The sequence below is a fragment of the Chinchilla lanigera genome, unplaced genomic scaffold (assembly GCF_000276665.1).
Source record: "Chinchilla lanigera isolate Chin_1 unplaced genomic scaffold, ChiLan1.0 scaffold00022, whole genome shotgun sequence".
NCBI lineage: Eukaryota > Metazoa > Chordata > Mammalia > Rodentia > Chinchillidae > Chinchilla > Chinchilla lanigera.
In genome coordinates this window covers 20467250-20485370 of record NW_004955423.1, presented here as the reverse complement: position 1 = coordinate 20485370, position 18121 = coordinate 20467250, and the positions used below count along the sequence as shown (strand labels likewise).

Here is an 18121-nt window from a genome sequence, read left to right as displayed (position 1 = left end):
ACGGAGGAAGAACTTTCTGTTCTTCAGATGTGACAGGAAATGTTGCAGGAAGAGAGCTGAGGAAAGAGAGCTTGGGAGAGGCCTGCGGCAAACTCCAGAGGCGCCAGGCTCCTTGTGCATTCTGTGCTGGCCATAGGGAAGTCTCAGTCCTGGGCTTTGGAAGAACTCATGAAAGGGAAGGGGAGGCCATTTTCACAACTGGCACTGTGCGCTCCTAGTCCATGGTCTGTGGAGTTTAAATGTTCACCGCTGCTGCTGCTTAAGGTCATTTCCACATAGACCTTTTTATGAAGGAAAAACAAACCTCTAAGTTGAGATGGGGTGAGATTACCTGTATGTGGGTCACAGCTGATGCTGATGTAGGTGCACTGGGTTTGTCGCACGATTACCATTCTCTCACGCAATGGTCCTTTCCTTGAACCTTACACAGTCAGCCACAAAACAGCCTCTTCCCATCCTTTGCCTTGCCACAAGCTTTCCTGGAAGCTTTTCCATCTCAGTTACCACCACACTCCCACACTTGCTATTTAACGCAGCCAGTCTAGCTCAGCTCCCTCTGTTCCTCTGAAGGGACTTTCACTAAAGTAAAGAAATGATTTCCATATCGCCAACCATGATGGACATTCTACTATATGAATCTGTTCTCTCTCTCCTTGGATTATTTTCTAATTACTACATCCCTTCCTCTCTGATCTTCAATCTCTTAAATTTTTATCAGTCATAGTAGTGACTCTGGCTGTCTCTTCATCTCTTCTCTCCCGAATCCTCAAACACTGCCTCTGGGCTTTGCTTTCCTTCTTCCTGAGGACTTGCAGTCATGATCACAAGTCCTAGTTCTCATCCCAAGCTTCCCCTTCAGGTCAGGCAGGATATGTAAGGTTCCTCATGAGTGTTTCCAAAGGCTGGCTAACATGCCTCACTGTGTAACATCCTACACCAGGAAATTTGATTTTGCTCTGAAATCTGTTTCGAATCTCATCTCAGTGAATGGCATGTTCGTTTTGCAAATTGAGAAGGCCAGATGAATGAGAGGCATTTTCCAATTCTTCCATTTCCAAGCAGTCTTTCAGTTTTACGGGGATAAGAGTATGGGGTTCGCCCAGTCCTCCTTATCCCCCCTGCCATCACCCTTGTTAAAGCCAGCAACTCAGTGACTGCAGTCCTTTCCCCCTGGTCTGCCTGCATCTTCCGCAGTCTCTCCCTATGTGCATTCTCACACAGCACCAAAGTGACCTTCCAAAATTTAAATTCAAATTATGTCACTCTGGTACTCAGAACCAGCTGCACCAAGGTGAACAATCTTAACTCCTACCCTGGCATACAACCTCACCTTGATCTGACCAAGTACAGAGAACGCTAATCAACCTCACTGTGGATCACTCTTTTTCCTTTTTCTGTTTGCTCCTGGCCCACTGGCTTTGGTCTTGGAGCACACAAACTTTTTCTTGCTTTCAACCATTTATAAATACTGTTACATCCAAGTGTCTGGCACTGCTTCATCCATGACTTTGTGTTCTTGATCTGCAAGGCTTGGTTTTAAGAGGTATATTTATGTATATTTTTCTTCTTTCTTCTTATAAGTTTCTTGAAACAAGATTGTAAACTGTGAAAGTAGCAGTTGTATTTTTTTCTCATCACCATATAAGTTTAGCATGCTGTCTAACATACTACCTGTTCAGTACATGGTTTTGGAAGAAAATATATGTAAAATAAATAAATAAATTTAAAAACTATATAATGATTTCAGTTTTTCTTTAATTTAGGCCATTTAGCTTTTGCAAAACTTGCAACATATATTGAAAAGATTTTGCAGTGAATGTTTTTGTACTGTGAAGAAGTAAGTCTGTTTCTTAATACATAAGAGATATTCAAGAAAAAGTTGCAGTAGCAATAGGACTCATTGGTCACTGCAGACATCTCAAACGAGGCTTAATAAAAATACTCAAGAAGGGCTTAGGAAGAGCTGGTTCTCTTACTTGTTTCCTGTTAATCACTTCTTATTCAGCCGTTGCTCCTTTTTACTTACATTTGAATCTTTAAAAAGTGTCATCAAAGATTTTCCTTGGAAAGTTAATGTTCCCATTAGTTATTATGTTTTAATAATTTGATCTGTAAGATAACTATCTAGTGAAGGTTTATGAATTAAATATATTATATCGCTTGTTTCCTCTGCCTCCCAAATCAGTGAAATGCTCCGAAAACACATCAGCCCTCTACAGAATTAGAAGCAGAAGATTCAGAAATCATTTGAAGTTTTAGATGTATTGTTCAAATTCCACAAATTTCCTTGTTAAGTCAGGAAAGGGAAAATTAAATGTGCTTCCGTGGAGTACCCGGTTATAATCAACTTTGCAGATAATCTTACTCTGAGATGTCTTTCCTTCTCTTCGGCTGGTTCCTTTGTCCTGTAATTGAATTGAATTCATTGCACAGCCCATTCCCCCAGACAGCTTCTCATTTGAGAGCCCTGAAGATGTATTGCACTCATCTATCGTCAGGACGACAATGCTATGATGATGCATGGAGGATTACATCTTCAGAGCGTCAGTACTGTCCAGAAATCATATGACTGCTATTGGGCTGCATTCAAAAGTAATGCAAAAAGAACCGGATTGTCTCACTGGTGTAAGAACCCGAAAGAGTGAATAAAATCTAGGAGGTACAATAGACATTGTGAAATGACAGGAAACTGCCCAAAAGGAAAGAACAACTGGGATGAGGGAAAAGAGAAAAGAAAGAAGGGGAAAATATGTATATATGCATACATAGGATAGCTAACATAGTGGTGCTACTGACTTTTATTGCTCTGGAGAAAGGAACAGTTAATGTTCAAGTGTTTGATCAATCTTGCATGTATATATTTGTTTATCTGAGTATTCAAATTGAAGAAATAAATATGTAATACAACATTGTTAATTTTCTATCACCTTGTCTGAAGTTCTGTATTGCTTGTATTGTTTTTGTGTTTTTTCTAAATGTATGTGTGTTTGTTAATATGTTTTTGTTATCTTTAAAATAAATAATGGAAAAAATAAAATAAGAAAAACTACAAGGAAAGTGACAGAAAACTAAGTTCTGTGAAAGATTTACTTTAATGAATTTCATATTCCTGCATATTTTAAGACATTTTCAAGAGCTAAGAATGGCCTGCCATTAATTTGTCAATGTGAAAAATATTCTTTAGAAATTTCTGAGGCTTACAATGAAATTTAGACTTAGTTGGACAAAAGGAATAAAAATTTTAGTTTTATAAGTCAGAAACTGTCAGACAAAGTTTACATACCAAGTTTATGTGCCATAAATGTTGCAGTTTAACCTTTTTGTCAGTTTGGTAAAATTAGTCTCTCAGAATTTCATGAGACATTTTCATTGTGCTGGAAGACATTTCATGAATCCTGACCCTTTTGACAAAATTCTTTGTAATGTTTTTCATAGAGGGTGAAAGTACTATCTTCTTATAGAAAATATTCTCCATAAACTATCTGAAAGCTTTAACAGCTTGAAATTGGGTTGCACAGTAAACTAAGATTAGACAATTTATACACTATGATAATGATAATAAACAGAAACATAACACCATTATTCATAATCTTCTGGGCACCGTATCCTTTGTATCCTTGTACTCTGGCTGTGTTTAGGTTAGTGATTATTTAGAAATCTCAGAGAGATTTGGATCCTTTATCCTGATGCTAACCCCTTAGGAGACTATAGCTGAGTGAAAGAGTCTTTTTGTTGCTCTTTATTTTTATAGCTTTTTCCCCTACTACACAGAATGAAAGCAGAGAAAATAGTCTCAAAAAATTACCCCTCTGCCAATACATTGCGTTTCTTTGTCCTTCTCTCTTGATCCACAGTTTATTGCAAGTTGAATAAATAATTCAAACTTTTATTTTTGGAAGTCATTGCGGTTAGCACTCATTAAATAGTGCTTCCTTTGCTTTCTATGTAGAAACAAAACAAAACAAAATGCTAAACACTTTCTCTCCAGTTTAGAAATGTAAGCATTGCACCACATTTACATGATTTTATCGCTTGAGGCCACAGCATTGATCATCACCTTATTGTTTGTCTTGAAATAACTTTAAGGTAAAAATGAAATACAAGGTAACTTTTAATAATAGCTAAGAGATAGGGGTTCCTAATTTTGGATGTGTGTTCTCTTAAACTCTGCCTATAATAGTTCTTTGACATAATAACCCAGACATATCACCATTATTAAATCTGGTTTTCTAGATCACTAAACCAAAGCACAGATAGCTAAACATTTAGCTCTATTTACCTGCATCTAAGAGATAATGTACAAAAAGTGTTTATTAGAGCTTTAAAGATGCAATATTATGAGAAATATTCTAATTTTACACTAATGGTGATTATTCCTAATTATGGTGAATCTAATGAAAATATAATTTTAATACAAGCTGGATTACAGTTAAAATCCACTAACAATGCATTAAATTTGAATGGAAACTCTTCTGATAGTAATTTACAAGCCAATCATGTATGCTTGTCTATAATTGTTATGGGCATTTTGTATCTTGACTTTTTAAAAGGTTTATTATTAAGTCATTTTCTCTTTTTTATTAATACATATTAATGCATATTAATACATATTAATGTATTTTATTAATACATATTAATCCATATAAATATACATATTTTCTCTAGGAATAACAGGAAATTCCAGTAGATCTTGTTTATATATAAAAGTAACTTTGAGGAATGGGACATAATACTGATGGGGTTGCAAAATTATGAGGTTTAAATGATCGGTATAATAAAGGTACAAGTTAACAACATGCTCTTTTCCTCATGAATGTGGCACATGAAATTACAATACTTCACATGAAACAGCTAACAAATGTTAACCGAACACTCGTCAGAGAAGCGCTGGGGAGCATTAAGTGCTCAGTAACCAGTATTAAATGTAACTCTCAGAAGGATTCATTTCACACATCCACCATGCCTACTGCTGCTCTTTCTCAATGATTACAGTGTCCAATGATGTGAATAGACTTTTTGTCATAGAATTTTATCTTACCTTAAATTAGCATGAAATTTACAACCACAGTAAATGCTGCAGTTCTAAAGATGATAACCTGTTTTGTGTGTGTGTGCCCGGAATCAAACTCAGGACCTTGTGCTTGACAGGCAGATGCTCTACTGCTGAGCTTTATCCCCACCCCCTACAGATGTTAACCTTTAACCAAATCTCTAATTTGTTTAGACACAGTGATTTATCTAATACCTTTCCCTAGGACATGTAACATGATATTAAAATCATTGGAGTAACAGATTCTAAAACTCCAAATTCTCAAATATAAATAAATTAATATTTACCATTATCTTCTGGTCTAGTTCAGTCCACTCAGAGAAGATCTTATCTCTAGTGCATTTGCTCCTAATGCCTAGCTCTTTCAGAAAACCAAGAAAAAACAAGCAACAACAACAAAAGAAAAACAAAAACCCAGATCTTTCGTGAAGTACTTGATGTGTTTCTGGTTTTTTGTTGGTTTGCTTGTTTTGCTTCATTTTGCTTTATATGGGTAAGCATTTTGCTCTGAGAATAGTGAATTATTTTTGCATTGATTCATCATATCATCAGGGCCGTTGTTTGGTCTTATGTGTGTGTTAAAATAGTCAAAAATTTTCTTGCCTTCCATGTTCAAATAGAAGGCATTAGAAGTTCTGAAAATGAACCATTTAGCACAGACTACCACTGACTGGATAGATGTAGAAGGGACTCAGGAAACAGGCAAATGAAAACTGAAGTTACAAAGAAACCTCAGAACAAAGAAGGAATTGTAAACGCACATATGAACTATTCTGTGCAATCTTACGGTAAAAGTTTCGCTTGCCGCCACCATGTAGAGTCCGTCATTATATAATTATCCATTATGTAAAGCCATTACGGAAATTCAAAAAGCTCTGCAGAGAGTGCTATTCTACAATGGAACTGGAACCACCGCGTGTAATCTGAAGATCTAGTATTGTGGAAATGTCATCAACATAAATTGCCGGTTTTACTGAATTTTCTTCATTTTAACATCGGAGAGCAAAGGGCAGTGTCTGGACTGCAAACCTGAAACAAGGTCCTTAAAGAATTACAGCGTCTGGCACACACATGCGGCATTGTCATTATATCACCCTCGGTGTTGGCCCAGCGCTCAGCCATTTCAAAGACTTTTGTCACAAAAGGAGGACAATGGAAATTAGAACATTAATAGGAAATAATACTTTTGGCTTTGTACCTGTGTTGACTTGAGCAATTTTTAGAATTATTTTAAATAATGGATTGCAGCAGTGTACATGGAATTTAGCTAATAATTTTCATTTTTTACAGTCTTCTACTTTTTCTGATAATTGGTAATTAACATTTTCTGTCTTAAAGTTATATTATTATAATTATGGAAGTTTCAGTAGGCCAAACCTGTATGTTTCTAGGTACAAAACAACATTTAAAATTCAAACCTCTTTTAAAATGTCTAGGGGAGAAGTCTACAAACTTTTCTTTAAGAACACATAGTATCTACTATGGCCCAGGCTCTGCTGGCCATGCAGGGTCAGTTGCAGCTGTTTAACTCCCTTGCCTTAGAGCAAAAGTACCTGTGAGGCTTGGGCTTGATTGCATCAACTTGGGACCTTCCCAGAGAGTTGGTGGGACACACTTCTGAGTGTGTTTCGTGGATCATGGAGACTGACCTTGGCTCTGTATCTGGCCCTTTGCACCTTTCTCTCTGCCACCATTCCCTTGCTGTTATGATATTCCTGGCCTGGAGTCAAATGAGCATGGATTGAATCCCTTGACACTGTGAATTAAATTAAATTTCACCTTTATTCAGTTATTAGTGTCCATATTGTGTTTTAGCAATGATAACACTGAGTAATACACCAGCCATAGGGAAGATGTAAAAGGATAACCAGGGCAATATGCTGAAGAACTAACTACTTTGTTTAGTAAGAAAGGAAAATGCAATACATTGCTCCTCAAACCTGCGATTGCTCATCCACAGTCTAATGCATATTTGACTTAGTTTTTTCTGTTAATCCTAAAAGTACTCTCATTGACTAATAAGTCCTTCAATCTCTTAGCTCAGAAAAATAAAATTGTAATCTTGATTGATAGTTCACATTGTTAATTTATAGCCCCAATACTTATACATAGCAATACTCATGGGCAACACTGAAAATAATACTGGTTTCAAAAGTTCTAGAAAGTTAGTATGCTTGATGTTCAAATATTATTTTATCACAGTTTTAAGGTTATGTAAATGCCAAATAATGGTTGACATCTTTTAATTCAGTATTCTATATGAAGTGAGAACTTGTTAAGATAAGGAAAGAATCAAAATAATCTCAGATGAAGAAAAACTTATATCCAACCGATCTACATAAAGGAAAGTCAATCAGAAATGTAAACAATGAAAAAGGAAACTTAGAACATCAAGAAAGAACAAAAAATGGTAAAAGTAAAAATTTTCACTTGTGTTTTTAAGATCTGATTTACAATTGAAACAAGATTTATAACACTTTCTCCAAAACATTTTCTCATATATGTAGACAATATTTATTATAAATATGTTTTGAAATGAGCAACATAAAGGAAATAAGGTTTCTGTACTTCACTTGAACTGTAAAAGCTGGGATGGAGATATAGCTCAGTGGCATAAGTGCTTGCCTGGGAAGGGCAAGGTCCTGAGTTCGATTTCCAGTACAAAAAAAAAGTAAAAAAAGAACTGTAACAGTTGGATACCCTTAGATAATAAGCCATATAGTCACAAAGTAATATATAGTGTAACCTCTAAAAAGCTGTGCAAAGAAATAACAGTAAAATCATTATTGATAAGGTAGATTTATGAAAATTTTTCATGTAACTCTCAAGAGAAAATAAAAAAGAAAACAGAAAAAAAGAAAGAACAAACGTAAAGAAAAAAAAAATAGTGTCAAGGTTAGCCCTAACAAGTCAATAATTAAATCCAACGTGAGCTGTCTAAATACAGCAATGAAAATACAGAGAATGACAGAATAGAATAAAAAGAACTATTATATTCTATCTCTGATGCTATTGGGAAAAGATTCACTTACAACACACGTAGATTACAAAGGTAAAAGTTGGAAAAACAACTTCATAGCAACCTTTTTGTTACAAGCAAAAAATTGGAAAGCTCTAGATATTCAGTAATAGGTGAGTGGTTAAGAAGGTGGTGATGCAGTCATACTGAATTATTCTATTCAGCAACAAAAATAAAAAATAAAGGATTTGATACACACCAGAGTTGCGTAAATGGTGGGCATTACACTGGATGTAACAGGTCAATTTACAAATGTTACTTAGTGTATGACTCCAATTTAATAACTCTCTAGAAAGGACAGTATTATAAAATTGGAATGACAGTGGTCGTCTTAGTTGAGAACAGTGGTTAGAGGAGGTGTGATTGTAACTGTAAGGGACAGCACAGGAGATTCCTTTTGCTAAGGGGTGGTTCTGCATGTGAGGGTGGCAGTGGCTCCCTAAGTCAATTCAGAGGCTGGGAATGCAGAAAATTACACACACACACACACTTCACTCCCATCCATATTCTAGTTTGATGCTGCTCAAAAGTTGTTTGTGACAGACCTATTGCAAGAAACTAAGTGAAATGTACCTGGAGACTGTGCTAGCTTTGCAACTCCTTCTGTCTCATTACTTCAAAGTTTAAACTGAAAAAAAGTCGCTTCTGTTGGGAGCAGTTTATTTAATTAGTCAAAGTACTGTATTCATCTACACAATAAGTTTAGTTTTCAGTGTAAGGAAGACAATTATGTGTAAGTACCTTCTTCATTACTTACTGTAGGGAAAGTAGCAGATAAATGTAGCTGACCAACAAAGGGTAAAATTGGCAGGAACAACTCTTGGTGTAAGTGGAATACATCTATACTGAGGCCAGAAGGAGCATAAAGAACTAGTTTATAGCAGACGGATGGAGTATTGGGGAAACATCAGAAAGAAAGTGCTTTCCTGTACCACCACTACATCATCTCATTTTCATTTTTAATATCTGATCCCTAAAGTCCATAATTTTTTCCAATTTTAACCCTAATTCTGAGAATCAAAGGACAGAGAAATACCTTGGCACTAAAGCCATGAGGTGAGGAGAATCAGAATGTCTCTGGACACAAGGGATCCCCTGTCCTAGGAGATCATAGACCAGGCCACTGAGGACAAGCCAGAGGGCTCATTCCACACAAGTGGTGGAAGTTAGAAAATTTTCATAACTGTAAAATGCATGTCTAATTTTTTCTGTGATGCTTAGGAATGGTTTTCTAAAACCTGAAGGATGAATAGGACTTTGCCCATTGGATAAAAGGACAAAGAATAACACTTAGCCAAGGAAGTACCATGTGTGATAGTAGAGAAAATAAATTTCCGCCTTGGTTAAGAGTGTACGTAGTTATGTTTTTATATTTAAATCTTTCACTTCTCACCTGCTCCAATCCTGCAAATATATAAGCTGGAAAAACTAATAGAATTATCAGGCATGTTACTTTAAGTAGAAATTCTATGATGTTGTGTATTTGAATATAGATCATTAACAAATTATAATTTGAAATTATTAGAAGCATTTATGAAATATATTCAAAGTCTACTATTAATTGTCTAATAGTTAATATTTATGCTAATTTTACTCCTCTTCTCAGCATGGCAGGATTATAAAACCAAATCTATGTGCAATTTAATTTATAATTCCAATCTGCCTTCTTCCAGCCTCGTGATGTTATCCATTATCATTATTCTAATAACTCCACTAACCAACACTGCTACTATTTAATTAAACTAAAAATATATCTAAGCACTTAGAAAAGAATATTAATAATGACAAACACTGCAAATAGAAGAGTGAATTCCAAAATATTATTCTTTAAATTATATTAAGATGAGATTCAATGCTTCATTCTTACAAAATTACATTGCTGTATATATCAGATTCAAATGCCTGGAAAGATAGTTAAAAATCAGCTGTAGATTTGCATATTACATTATAATTTTATAAACAAATTTATGCCTATTACCTTATTTAATTCACACAATAGCCAGCACACATGGCTGATCAAATGGTTGATAATTATAGTTAGATAGGTGAAAGAAGTTAAAGAGATCTATTTAGTGATGACATACTGTATCTCCCTAAAGTGCAGAGAATGGAGTTTAAATGTTTTTACTACAAAAATAACTATGTGAGGCAATGTACCTGTTCATTAGGTAGCTTTTCCCATTCTACAGTGTATGCATACCTCAGATCACCATGGGATATTGTACACGTGGTAAAGGTGTATAACTGTGTCTGTCAATTTAAAAAGTAGCCAGAGATTATTATGCAATTTTGGGAAAGTAGGAAACTTGCTAAGGGTCACTGAGGCTTAGAGAGTCACACAAAGTTTGGCTGAATAGATAAATAAAGAAATCATCTTAGAAGTACATGGATCTAACAACTGCTAGTACTGAATTTGTTTCCCTTTTACCCTATGGAGAATCTGGCCATGAATTCAATGCTCTCATACCAATTTTATGGTTTTATAGCAGCTCTAAAGAGTGAAGTGTTAGTGGTCAAGAGCACATTCAAACTTCACAGATATTATAGGAGCCATAATACACATGTACATAAATGTGTCTGCTTTCCTGTTTGCTTTTGTTTACTTGAATAAGTAATACTAAGCATATGATATGGATAGGGCCGGGGATATAGCTCAGTGGCAGAAGCAACAGCCTGGCAAGCCCAAGGTCCTGAGTTCAATTCCCAACACCAAAAAAAAGAGTGAAAACAAAGTGTTCCCTTCTAATTTTATTTATAGCAAATTCAGCACATGAACATTGTTGAATAAAATTATAACCAAATAAAATTTGTTTTATTTGATATGAAGTGGTATCTTATATGTTAAAAATACCTGTTATTTGCAAGTAATGCCTAAAACTACATAGCTTGAACTTTGAATTGTAGAAAAGTATTAGATTGCTCAAACCATTAAAGAGAGTAAGAAAATAATTCTTCAATAAAACATTAGAGATAGAGAGTTTCCCTAGACAAGATTGTAGGAGTTCACCATTGTAATTCCATTGCATATTGTTACCTCCAAATCAGTTGCTCAGAACACCAGACACAAGCATGCAAAGTTGATCAGAACATAAAAAATTGTGAGCATTAACTGTTCATTTCAATACACCATCAGACAACAGCAATACAGTCATCGCAACTATTCATATATATATTTATGTTTTGCCTTCCTTCTTTCTTTCATTCTTACATCTGATAATCTGAGCAATGTAGTTGAGGATAGTGGTATGCAACGTAACAACCACTGTTGATTTGTATTAATTTGTCTTGAGACCCTGTATCGCTTTGAATGTTTTTGCTTTGATTTGTTTATGTTTGTGATACTGGTATGCTGCTACTGTTCTATTTGTTTTTTGTTTGCTTGTTTCTCATGTAGTATTCTTTTTAAAATAAAGAAAAAAGTATTAGAAACATGCTTGGGAAAATCGACCTGATTTGGTGATGACTATCACTACCTTCTTAAAATGGACTTAACCTCTTTGGGAAGGAGACACACCACACCAAAAGCACTTGGAGCCCATTAACATGTCCCAGCCTTAATTTGACCTACCTGATATCTCTGTGTACAAGTTACTCACATTCTGGGGTTTTTAGACATCTCATCAGTTAAAATTTAATTACAACTCCAAAATCCTTGATTCTGAGCAGCAGTTTGAAATTAGACCCAGCAACCTCACAATTTGTATCATTTCATTCTCCCTTGATTACTTTAGCAGTTCAGGCTGGCCGATTAACATGTGATTGCCGGTTGAATCAGTCCCTTACGCATTGAGATGAAGACTTTTCTCTTGTGATATTTCTATTTGAGCCTTGTGTTTATTGATTTATGATTTTCCAGTCTACTAAAGTGAAAATCACCTTGACTAGGAATCAAAAGATAGTTTTATTCTGGGCTCTCCCAATGTTCATTTGACTTTTCTGAACTACAGTGCTTTTAGGTATAAAGGGTAAGTATTAAAACATGTATTCTGAAGATTGCAGGGTCTCAAAGCCATTTCAGCTTTGATATTATACTTATGAGATAGGAGGGCTAGATTTTCTTGGAGTTTATGTTGCAAGGAATACAAATCCTAAGGCACTTGAAAGGTCAGTTCAGTGAGTTCTTATGTCAGTCATGACCAGAACATTTAATTCTTTGAATAATATACAGTTACAAGGTTGGCCCAGGTTCTGAACAAGTGAGGTTACAAAAGAATAAGAAACAGCAAACAACAAGGACGTGTTTACTGCCCCTTTACCTGATGGTGAGATGTGTCGCCAAGAGATGGAAGGCTCTGGCTTCCCAGTGGCCAAACAAGTGAGGGTGACATTGGTCCCTTCGTTGATGGTCATGTCGTTAGAGATGTCATATATCTTCGGGGGAACTGAAACGGCAAAAACATGCAGTGGTCAGAAAAAACACTAAACACTGTTGAATTACAGGAATCACATCCTTGATATTATGTAATAAAGGTATGGCAACAAAATGTCCTTGTATCCCCTGGTCCTCACCTAAAAGATGAATTCTATAGGACCTCAAGATGAGAAAAGGTTTTTGTTGTTGTTGGATGGTTTTATTTTTCTTTAATTATTAGATGTGAAATACTTAAAGCTGAATGGAATATTTAATAAAGCTAAATATTGATTGCATTAAATATTTATTGAATCATTTGTGCTTAATGAATTAGAATATGTCAACCTGTTTATTCTATCAAGTTATCTTTACTGTAGTGATGGATTGTCAGTTGAATGCTTAAATGAGAGTGGAAATCTTGAAGGAACTTCAAATGGTAGCACCACTAGGCCTACACACTGGCTAAAAGGCTGCTTGAGACATGATGTGTACAGAATTTGGAGGGAAAATTTCAGGGTCTCAAAGCCATTTTCAGCTTTGATATTGTATCTGTGAGACAGTACGGCTGGATTTTCTTGGAATTTATGTTCCATAAATTCTAAGGCAATTTAAAAGCCAATTCGGTGGGTTCTTATGTCAGTCATGACTAGAAAATGCTAGCTGAAGAAATATCTCTTTACTTAGTACTTGTCAGAACCTTTGTTTTTACCCTTATGCCCTGTGAATTTGAAAGAGTGATGGGAAATATTATAAATTTTGTTTTCTGATATACAGAATCTTCTATCAAGAATTGTTGAAGATGAGACAGAATTTCAAAAATGCTACATATAAAAATCTCTATACTACCTTTCAGGATTATATTACCATATTTTCTAGCAGTCCAAATTTCTCACTTAATCCTCAAATGGCATGGATATGAATTCTGTGTTCACTACAAGCTAGCTTTGTTACCTAGCAGGAGAGTTGTAAGATCTCTTAGCCTGGTGTCTTCCTTTGAAAGACACAATAAAAACTGCAACAGGGGTTAAGTATGTCAATATATGTTAAAGGACATAGAAGTGTCTCTGCCATTAGTATTAGCTGTTAGGATTGGGTATTGGAGAGCACATTTATGATGCATAAACTTCAATTTCAGTACTGTCCTTTTCCCAGCTTTAAAATTGTTCTGGAACTTCATAACTTTGATAGTGTGAATGATAGACTTACGCTACAAGTAAGTCTGGCTTACTTTATACATATTATAATATGCTGATATCCAGGTCTGATCTATGAAAATGGCAATTACTGTGGCAATCAGTAAGAAAAATATGACTTTTTAAAATTGAGATCCTTCTAATTGTTTCATTCTGCTTTTTTAAACAAGAGATATTATCATAGCTATTTTTAAAGTCAGTTAACTATATCTCAATCAACAGATGAATGGGTTTTAAAATGTGGTATTTATACACAAAGGAGTTCCACTCTCCCACAATAAAGGTCATTTGTAGGAAAATGGATGTATCTTGAGAACATTATGGTAAGTGAAGTAACTCAGGCACACAAGTTTAATATAGTATGGGCTCTCTCATATGAATAATTATGTAGATGACATATATAGAGAGATGTATAGATTATCTCGAAATAAAGACAGCTAATAGGAAAAAAGAGGAAGAAAAAGGTATTATAATCCACTGGGGACAATGTGTCTAAAAGTGTGCCTTGACTTAGTACAATTGTCATGTATTATATGTTCTTTGGCCTATTGATCTGAATTTCAATCTGTATATATGGAAATTAACTTTATGAAGTCTTCTTGGGTAAATACATGAATGTGATGCTGGAAAAATAAAAGGCAAGTGGATGGGGGACAGGGACTGGAGATATTTTATATGCGTGTAGCAATCCGCTACAGTGAATATAGTCACTATATACTGCAAACGTGTACTAATAAAAGGGGGAGGAGAGCCAGTGACTAAAATCAGTTGTAGCTGTCTACTAACATACTGTGAAGATTAGCTTTGATTTGTAATGAAACCACTGCTCTGATACAAGAAAATCTGGATGATATAATTGCAAATATAAAGTATTCGATTAAATGTAAGTATTGGTGTCCTTGAGCCAAAAGATCGGTTCTTAGGTGATATACTGTATTTACCGCGTGCTAAGCAATTGTACCACTAGAGCTCCTTTGGTGAAACATTGTAACTCTTCTAAATGATAGTTTAATTGGAATCTAAAACATCACGTAACTCTTTAGTGACTCTTCTCAAACACATAATAAAAGCCATTTTAAACACAAGACTATTTTCAGCTTAATAGAAACAGAGTGGAAACAAAGACATTAAAATACTCTAAAGGAAAATAGGGAATATTTGCGTGATTTTCTGGTAAACAGGAGGGTTAATAAAAATAAGTTTAGAACACTAACTAATAAGGCTGGAACACTATTTTGATATTTGGAAGTAGGCATAAGTTTGGTATAAGAAACTGAAATATATATGGTTATATATATAATATATATGAACACACATATGTACATGCACATGCATACACTCATACATGCATGTCACTTTTAAGAAAGAAGTAATGTAGCCCTTTCCCACTTTACATAGAAGTACATGGTTGGGGCGGCAGCCTTGCTCCTGGGGGAAAGACTGAATCTGGAGAGGTGGTTATAGGCAGGAAGCAGTGTGCCCACTGAATAGGTTCCTTGGACCACATGTCCCCAAGGGGCAAGAATGTGCTGGAAAGGTCACAGCTCTGACAGCCCCCAGAGCTCTTAGTCTGGCTACTAGATTTAAATGATGCTGTGCCCTAAACAATATAATCTACCCATTAAAGTGCATAACATTATTAGGTAAATTTTATCTGATCATAAATCGATTCTATCTTTATACAACTACCTATATTTGAGTTGTTAATCATCATAGTAAGCTAATACTAAGCACTAGTATTTTTCTACATGAACAAACAATCAAGTCCCTTACAAATGATATTTAACTATGGGAAAAATGTGGCAGGGAACAATGGTGAATTCCAGGTGTGACTTCTCATGTCAGTGATTACAGTCACCTCCCAGGGCCTCGTGATTCAGAATGTGCCACAGGGAAGAAACATCTGGATAGAGAATGTTAGTAAGAGAGAATCATCCAACTCTGCTCATGCCCTCCAGAATGAATCACCTGTTGACAGAAAATGCTCTGTAAAGAGGACTGAGAAATTCCTCCTAGGCATTTTGGCATATATATTCTTTTTTTTTTTTTTTTTTTTTTTTTTTTTTTTTTTTTTTGGTTTTTCTCCGGTACCGGGAACCAAACTCACGACCTTGCGCCTGCCAGGCAGGCGCTTTGCCGCTGAGCTAAATCCCCAGCCCCAGCATATATATATTCTGATTACATAAAACCACTGTATATTCAGCGTTAATAACTTACAAATTTTTACTGAGTATTATGGAGGTAATAAGTTTGACCCCAAAGGAAATACAAAAATTTCAAAGCAAAATCCTTGCCCTGAGAAACTTAAAATCAAAAGAAGGAAGTACATGACAAAGTAAGCAAGAGAAAGTTAATATTTTGCACACTCTCCCTTCTCATTTTACATAACAGATACAACATCATTTTAAGATCAGTGGACTTCTCTAATGTTGATTTCTCTTAAAGTGAATCACATAGTTTATTCACCAATTTATTTGGTAGAGTACTATACATAGCACAGAAAATCCATTAAAAAATTCAGTGTAGGACAACAGAAATTGAGTTGGGAGAAGTGGTAGGTGGACAATCCTAACAGCTGTAATCCCTGTCACAGAAATAAGAGTTGATATTAGAGTGGAACATAGGATGGTCACAAGGTGCATCAGACGAAGGGGAAATGGAAGAGGAACAGATGCTTCCTCCCTGGATGAGGAGCTGGGAAGAATGGCAGCACCTCAGGGTTCTGAATTGGTTCTGGTAGCTTGCCCTGGCTCACAGTGTGTGTGTGTGTGATAATATGAATTTTAAAAATATGAATTAATATTATGTTTTAAGTATGGGGGTCTCAAGCTTTGGGGATGTTCGCAAAATCCCATGATATGTCTACTTTTCTGGTGTTTTATGAGAAACAAAAACAATAAAAACAAAAAACAGAAAAATGAGATAGGATTTTTTTTTGGGGGGGGGCAGTACTGGGAATCAAACTCATGACCTTGCGCTTACCAGGCAGGCACTGTGCTGCTGAGCTATATCCCCAGCTCCAAAGAAAGAATTTTTAAGGTAACTTGACCTTTTAAGTGTATGTTCCTGTTCTATAGACCTTATTTCAAATTTTATAAAAGTATATAAAAGAGCCAGATATGTTCAATTAACTTAATCATTTTAAGGTGTTAAATACTACTAAAATTTTAAAAAAGGATTTTGGATTGTGGTGCACATTCTTTTAGTATTCATGACTAAGGGGAGAGCAATAAATAAATAAAGTAATAAGAAATAGATAACTCATCTGTTATGGCTTATATCTATATATGATCTAAATACCCTCCCAAAGACTCATGTGCTAATAGATGGGGCTTTTAAGAGCTGACTTGATCCGGGGTGTGTGATGCTGGGATTAATGGTGTGTGGTACTGAATCTTTCCACTGATTGGTTTAGCACAGTTCTGGGTGTCTATGATGGGAAAGCCCTCCCTGGGTGTGGGTGGCACCAACTACAAGTCTTGTAGCCTGGCTGGGAGAAAAGGGAAAGGCAGGCTTGCTGCTGCTGCTTTCTGCTTGCTGCCTCCTGCCTGCCTTCTTATGGACTGTTTTTCTTCTGCCATGCTCTGCCTTGGAGCCAGATGACTGTGGACAGGAACCTCTACAGACTGAGAGCTGAAGTAAACCTTTCCTGCTTTAGCTTGTGGGTGTCTGGAATTTTCTCCCTTCAAAGAGCAAAGTCACTAAAGCACCATCTAACTGTGATTTTTTTCAATATGTAAGAAATAATTATTATAATAACATCATCATCACCGTGTTTGATTATCTTTGCAACTCCGTAAATAAAAGCAACAGAAGGTAAAAGTTCTCAATTTCATACAACATCATGGACTGTCTCTCTCCCTAGAGAGAGGTTGAAGGATGAATAGGCCTTTACAACTGAATTCATTGTTAATTGCTGTGTATCACTGGTGAGAGGGATATAAGAATGGAAGCTTTCTAGGTAACAACGGCTGGAAGTGGATTTAAAGTTTGCTTTGGAGATGAAATTTTTTCTAAAATCCATATATCCATTTAAGTGAACCACTCTTTTTTTAAAATTTATTTCAAAAATAAAAGAAGGAAAATATATTAACATACAGACATCATCCACTTACAAAACAGCATAGGAGCAATACAAGCAATACAGAGTTACAGACAAAGTGGTAGGAAATTAACAATGGTTGTTGTATTACATATTGATATCTTCCAAGTGGTTTCTCAGGAAAACAAATAGAGACATGCAAGGTTGATCAAATAAGTAATCATTAACTGTTCCTTTCAGGAAAGCACTCTTGAGCCCTCAGATTCACTCTGCTTTACCTTCCTTTGTTCTCTGTCCTTAAACTCGGCTGTAACTTAACACTGATTCTCCCATTCCTACTCAGTTGGCTGCAGGGTGAAGAGATGAGAGATATTTAGATATACCTGTAGATTTAGATGCTCTAAAATAATTTAAGTCTCTTGTTGGTTTCACCTGCAATGGAAGGTTAGACAGGCTGACTTTTTCC

At 35.6% G+C, this 18121-nt stretch overlaps 1 protein-coding gene across 1 annotated transcript in view; it reads right to left on the bottom strand.

Annotated features, from left to right (window-relative positions):
• Negr1 (neuronal growth regulator 1) overlaps window positions 1-18121 on the bottom strand; it is an 805199-nt gene that overhangs the window by 331316 nt on the left and 455762 nt on the right. Inside the window, exon 3 of the mRNA XM_005385243.2 lies at window positions 12326-12451. Coding sequence (XP_005385300.1) covers window positions 12326-12451 — 126 coding nt within the window. The remainder of the gene's footprint in view (window positions 1-12325; window positions 12452-18121) is intronic.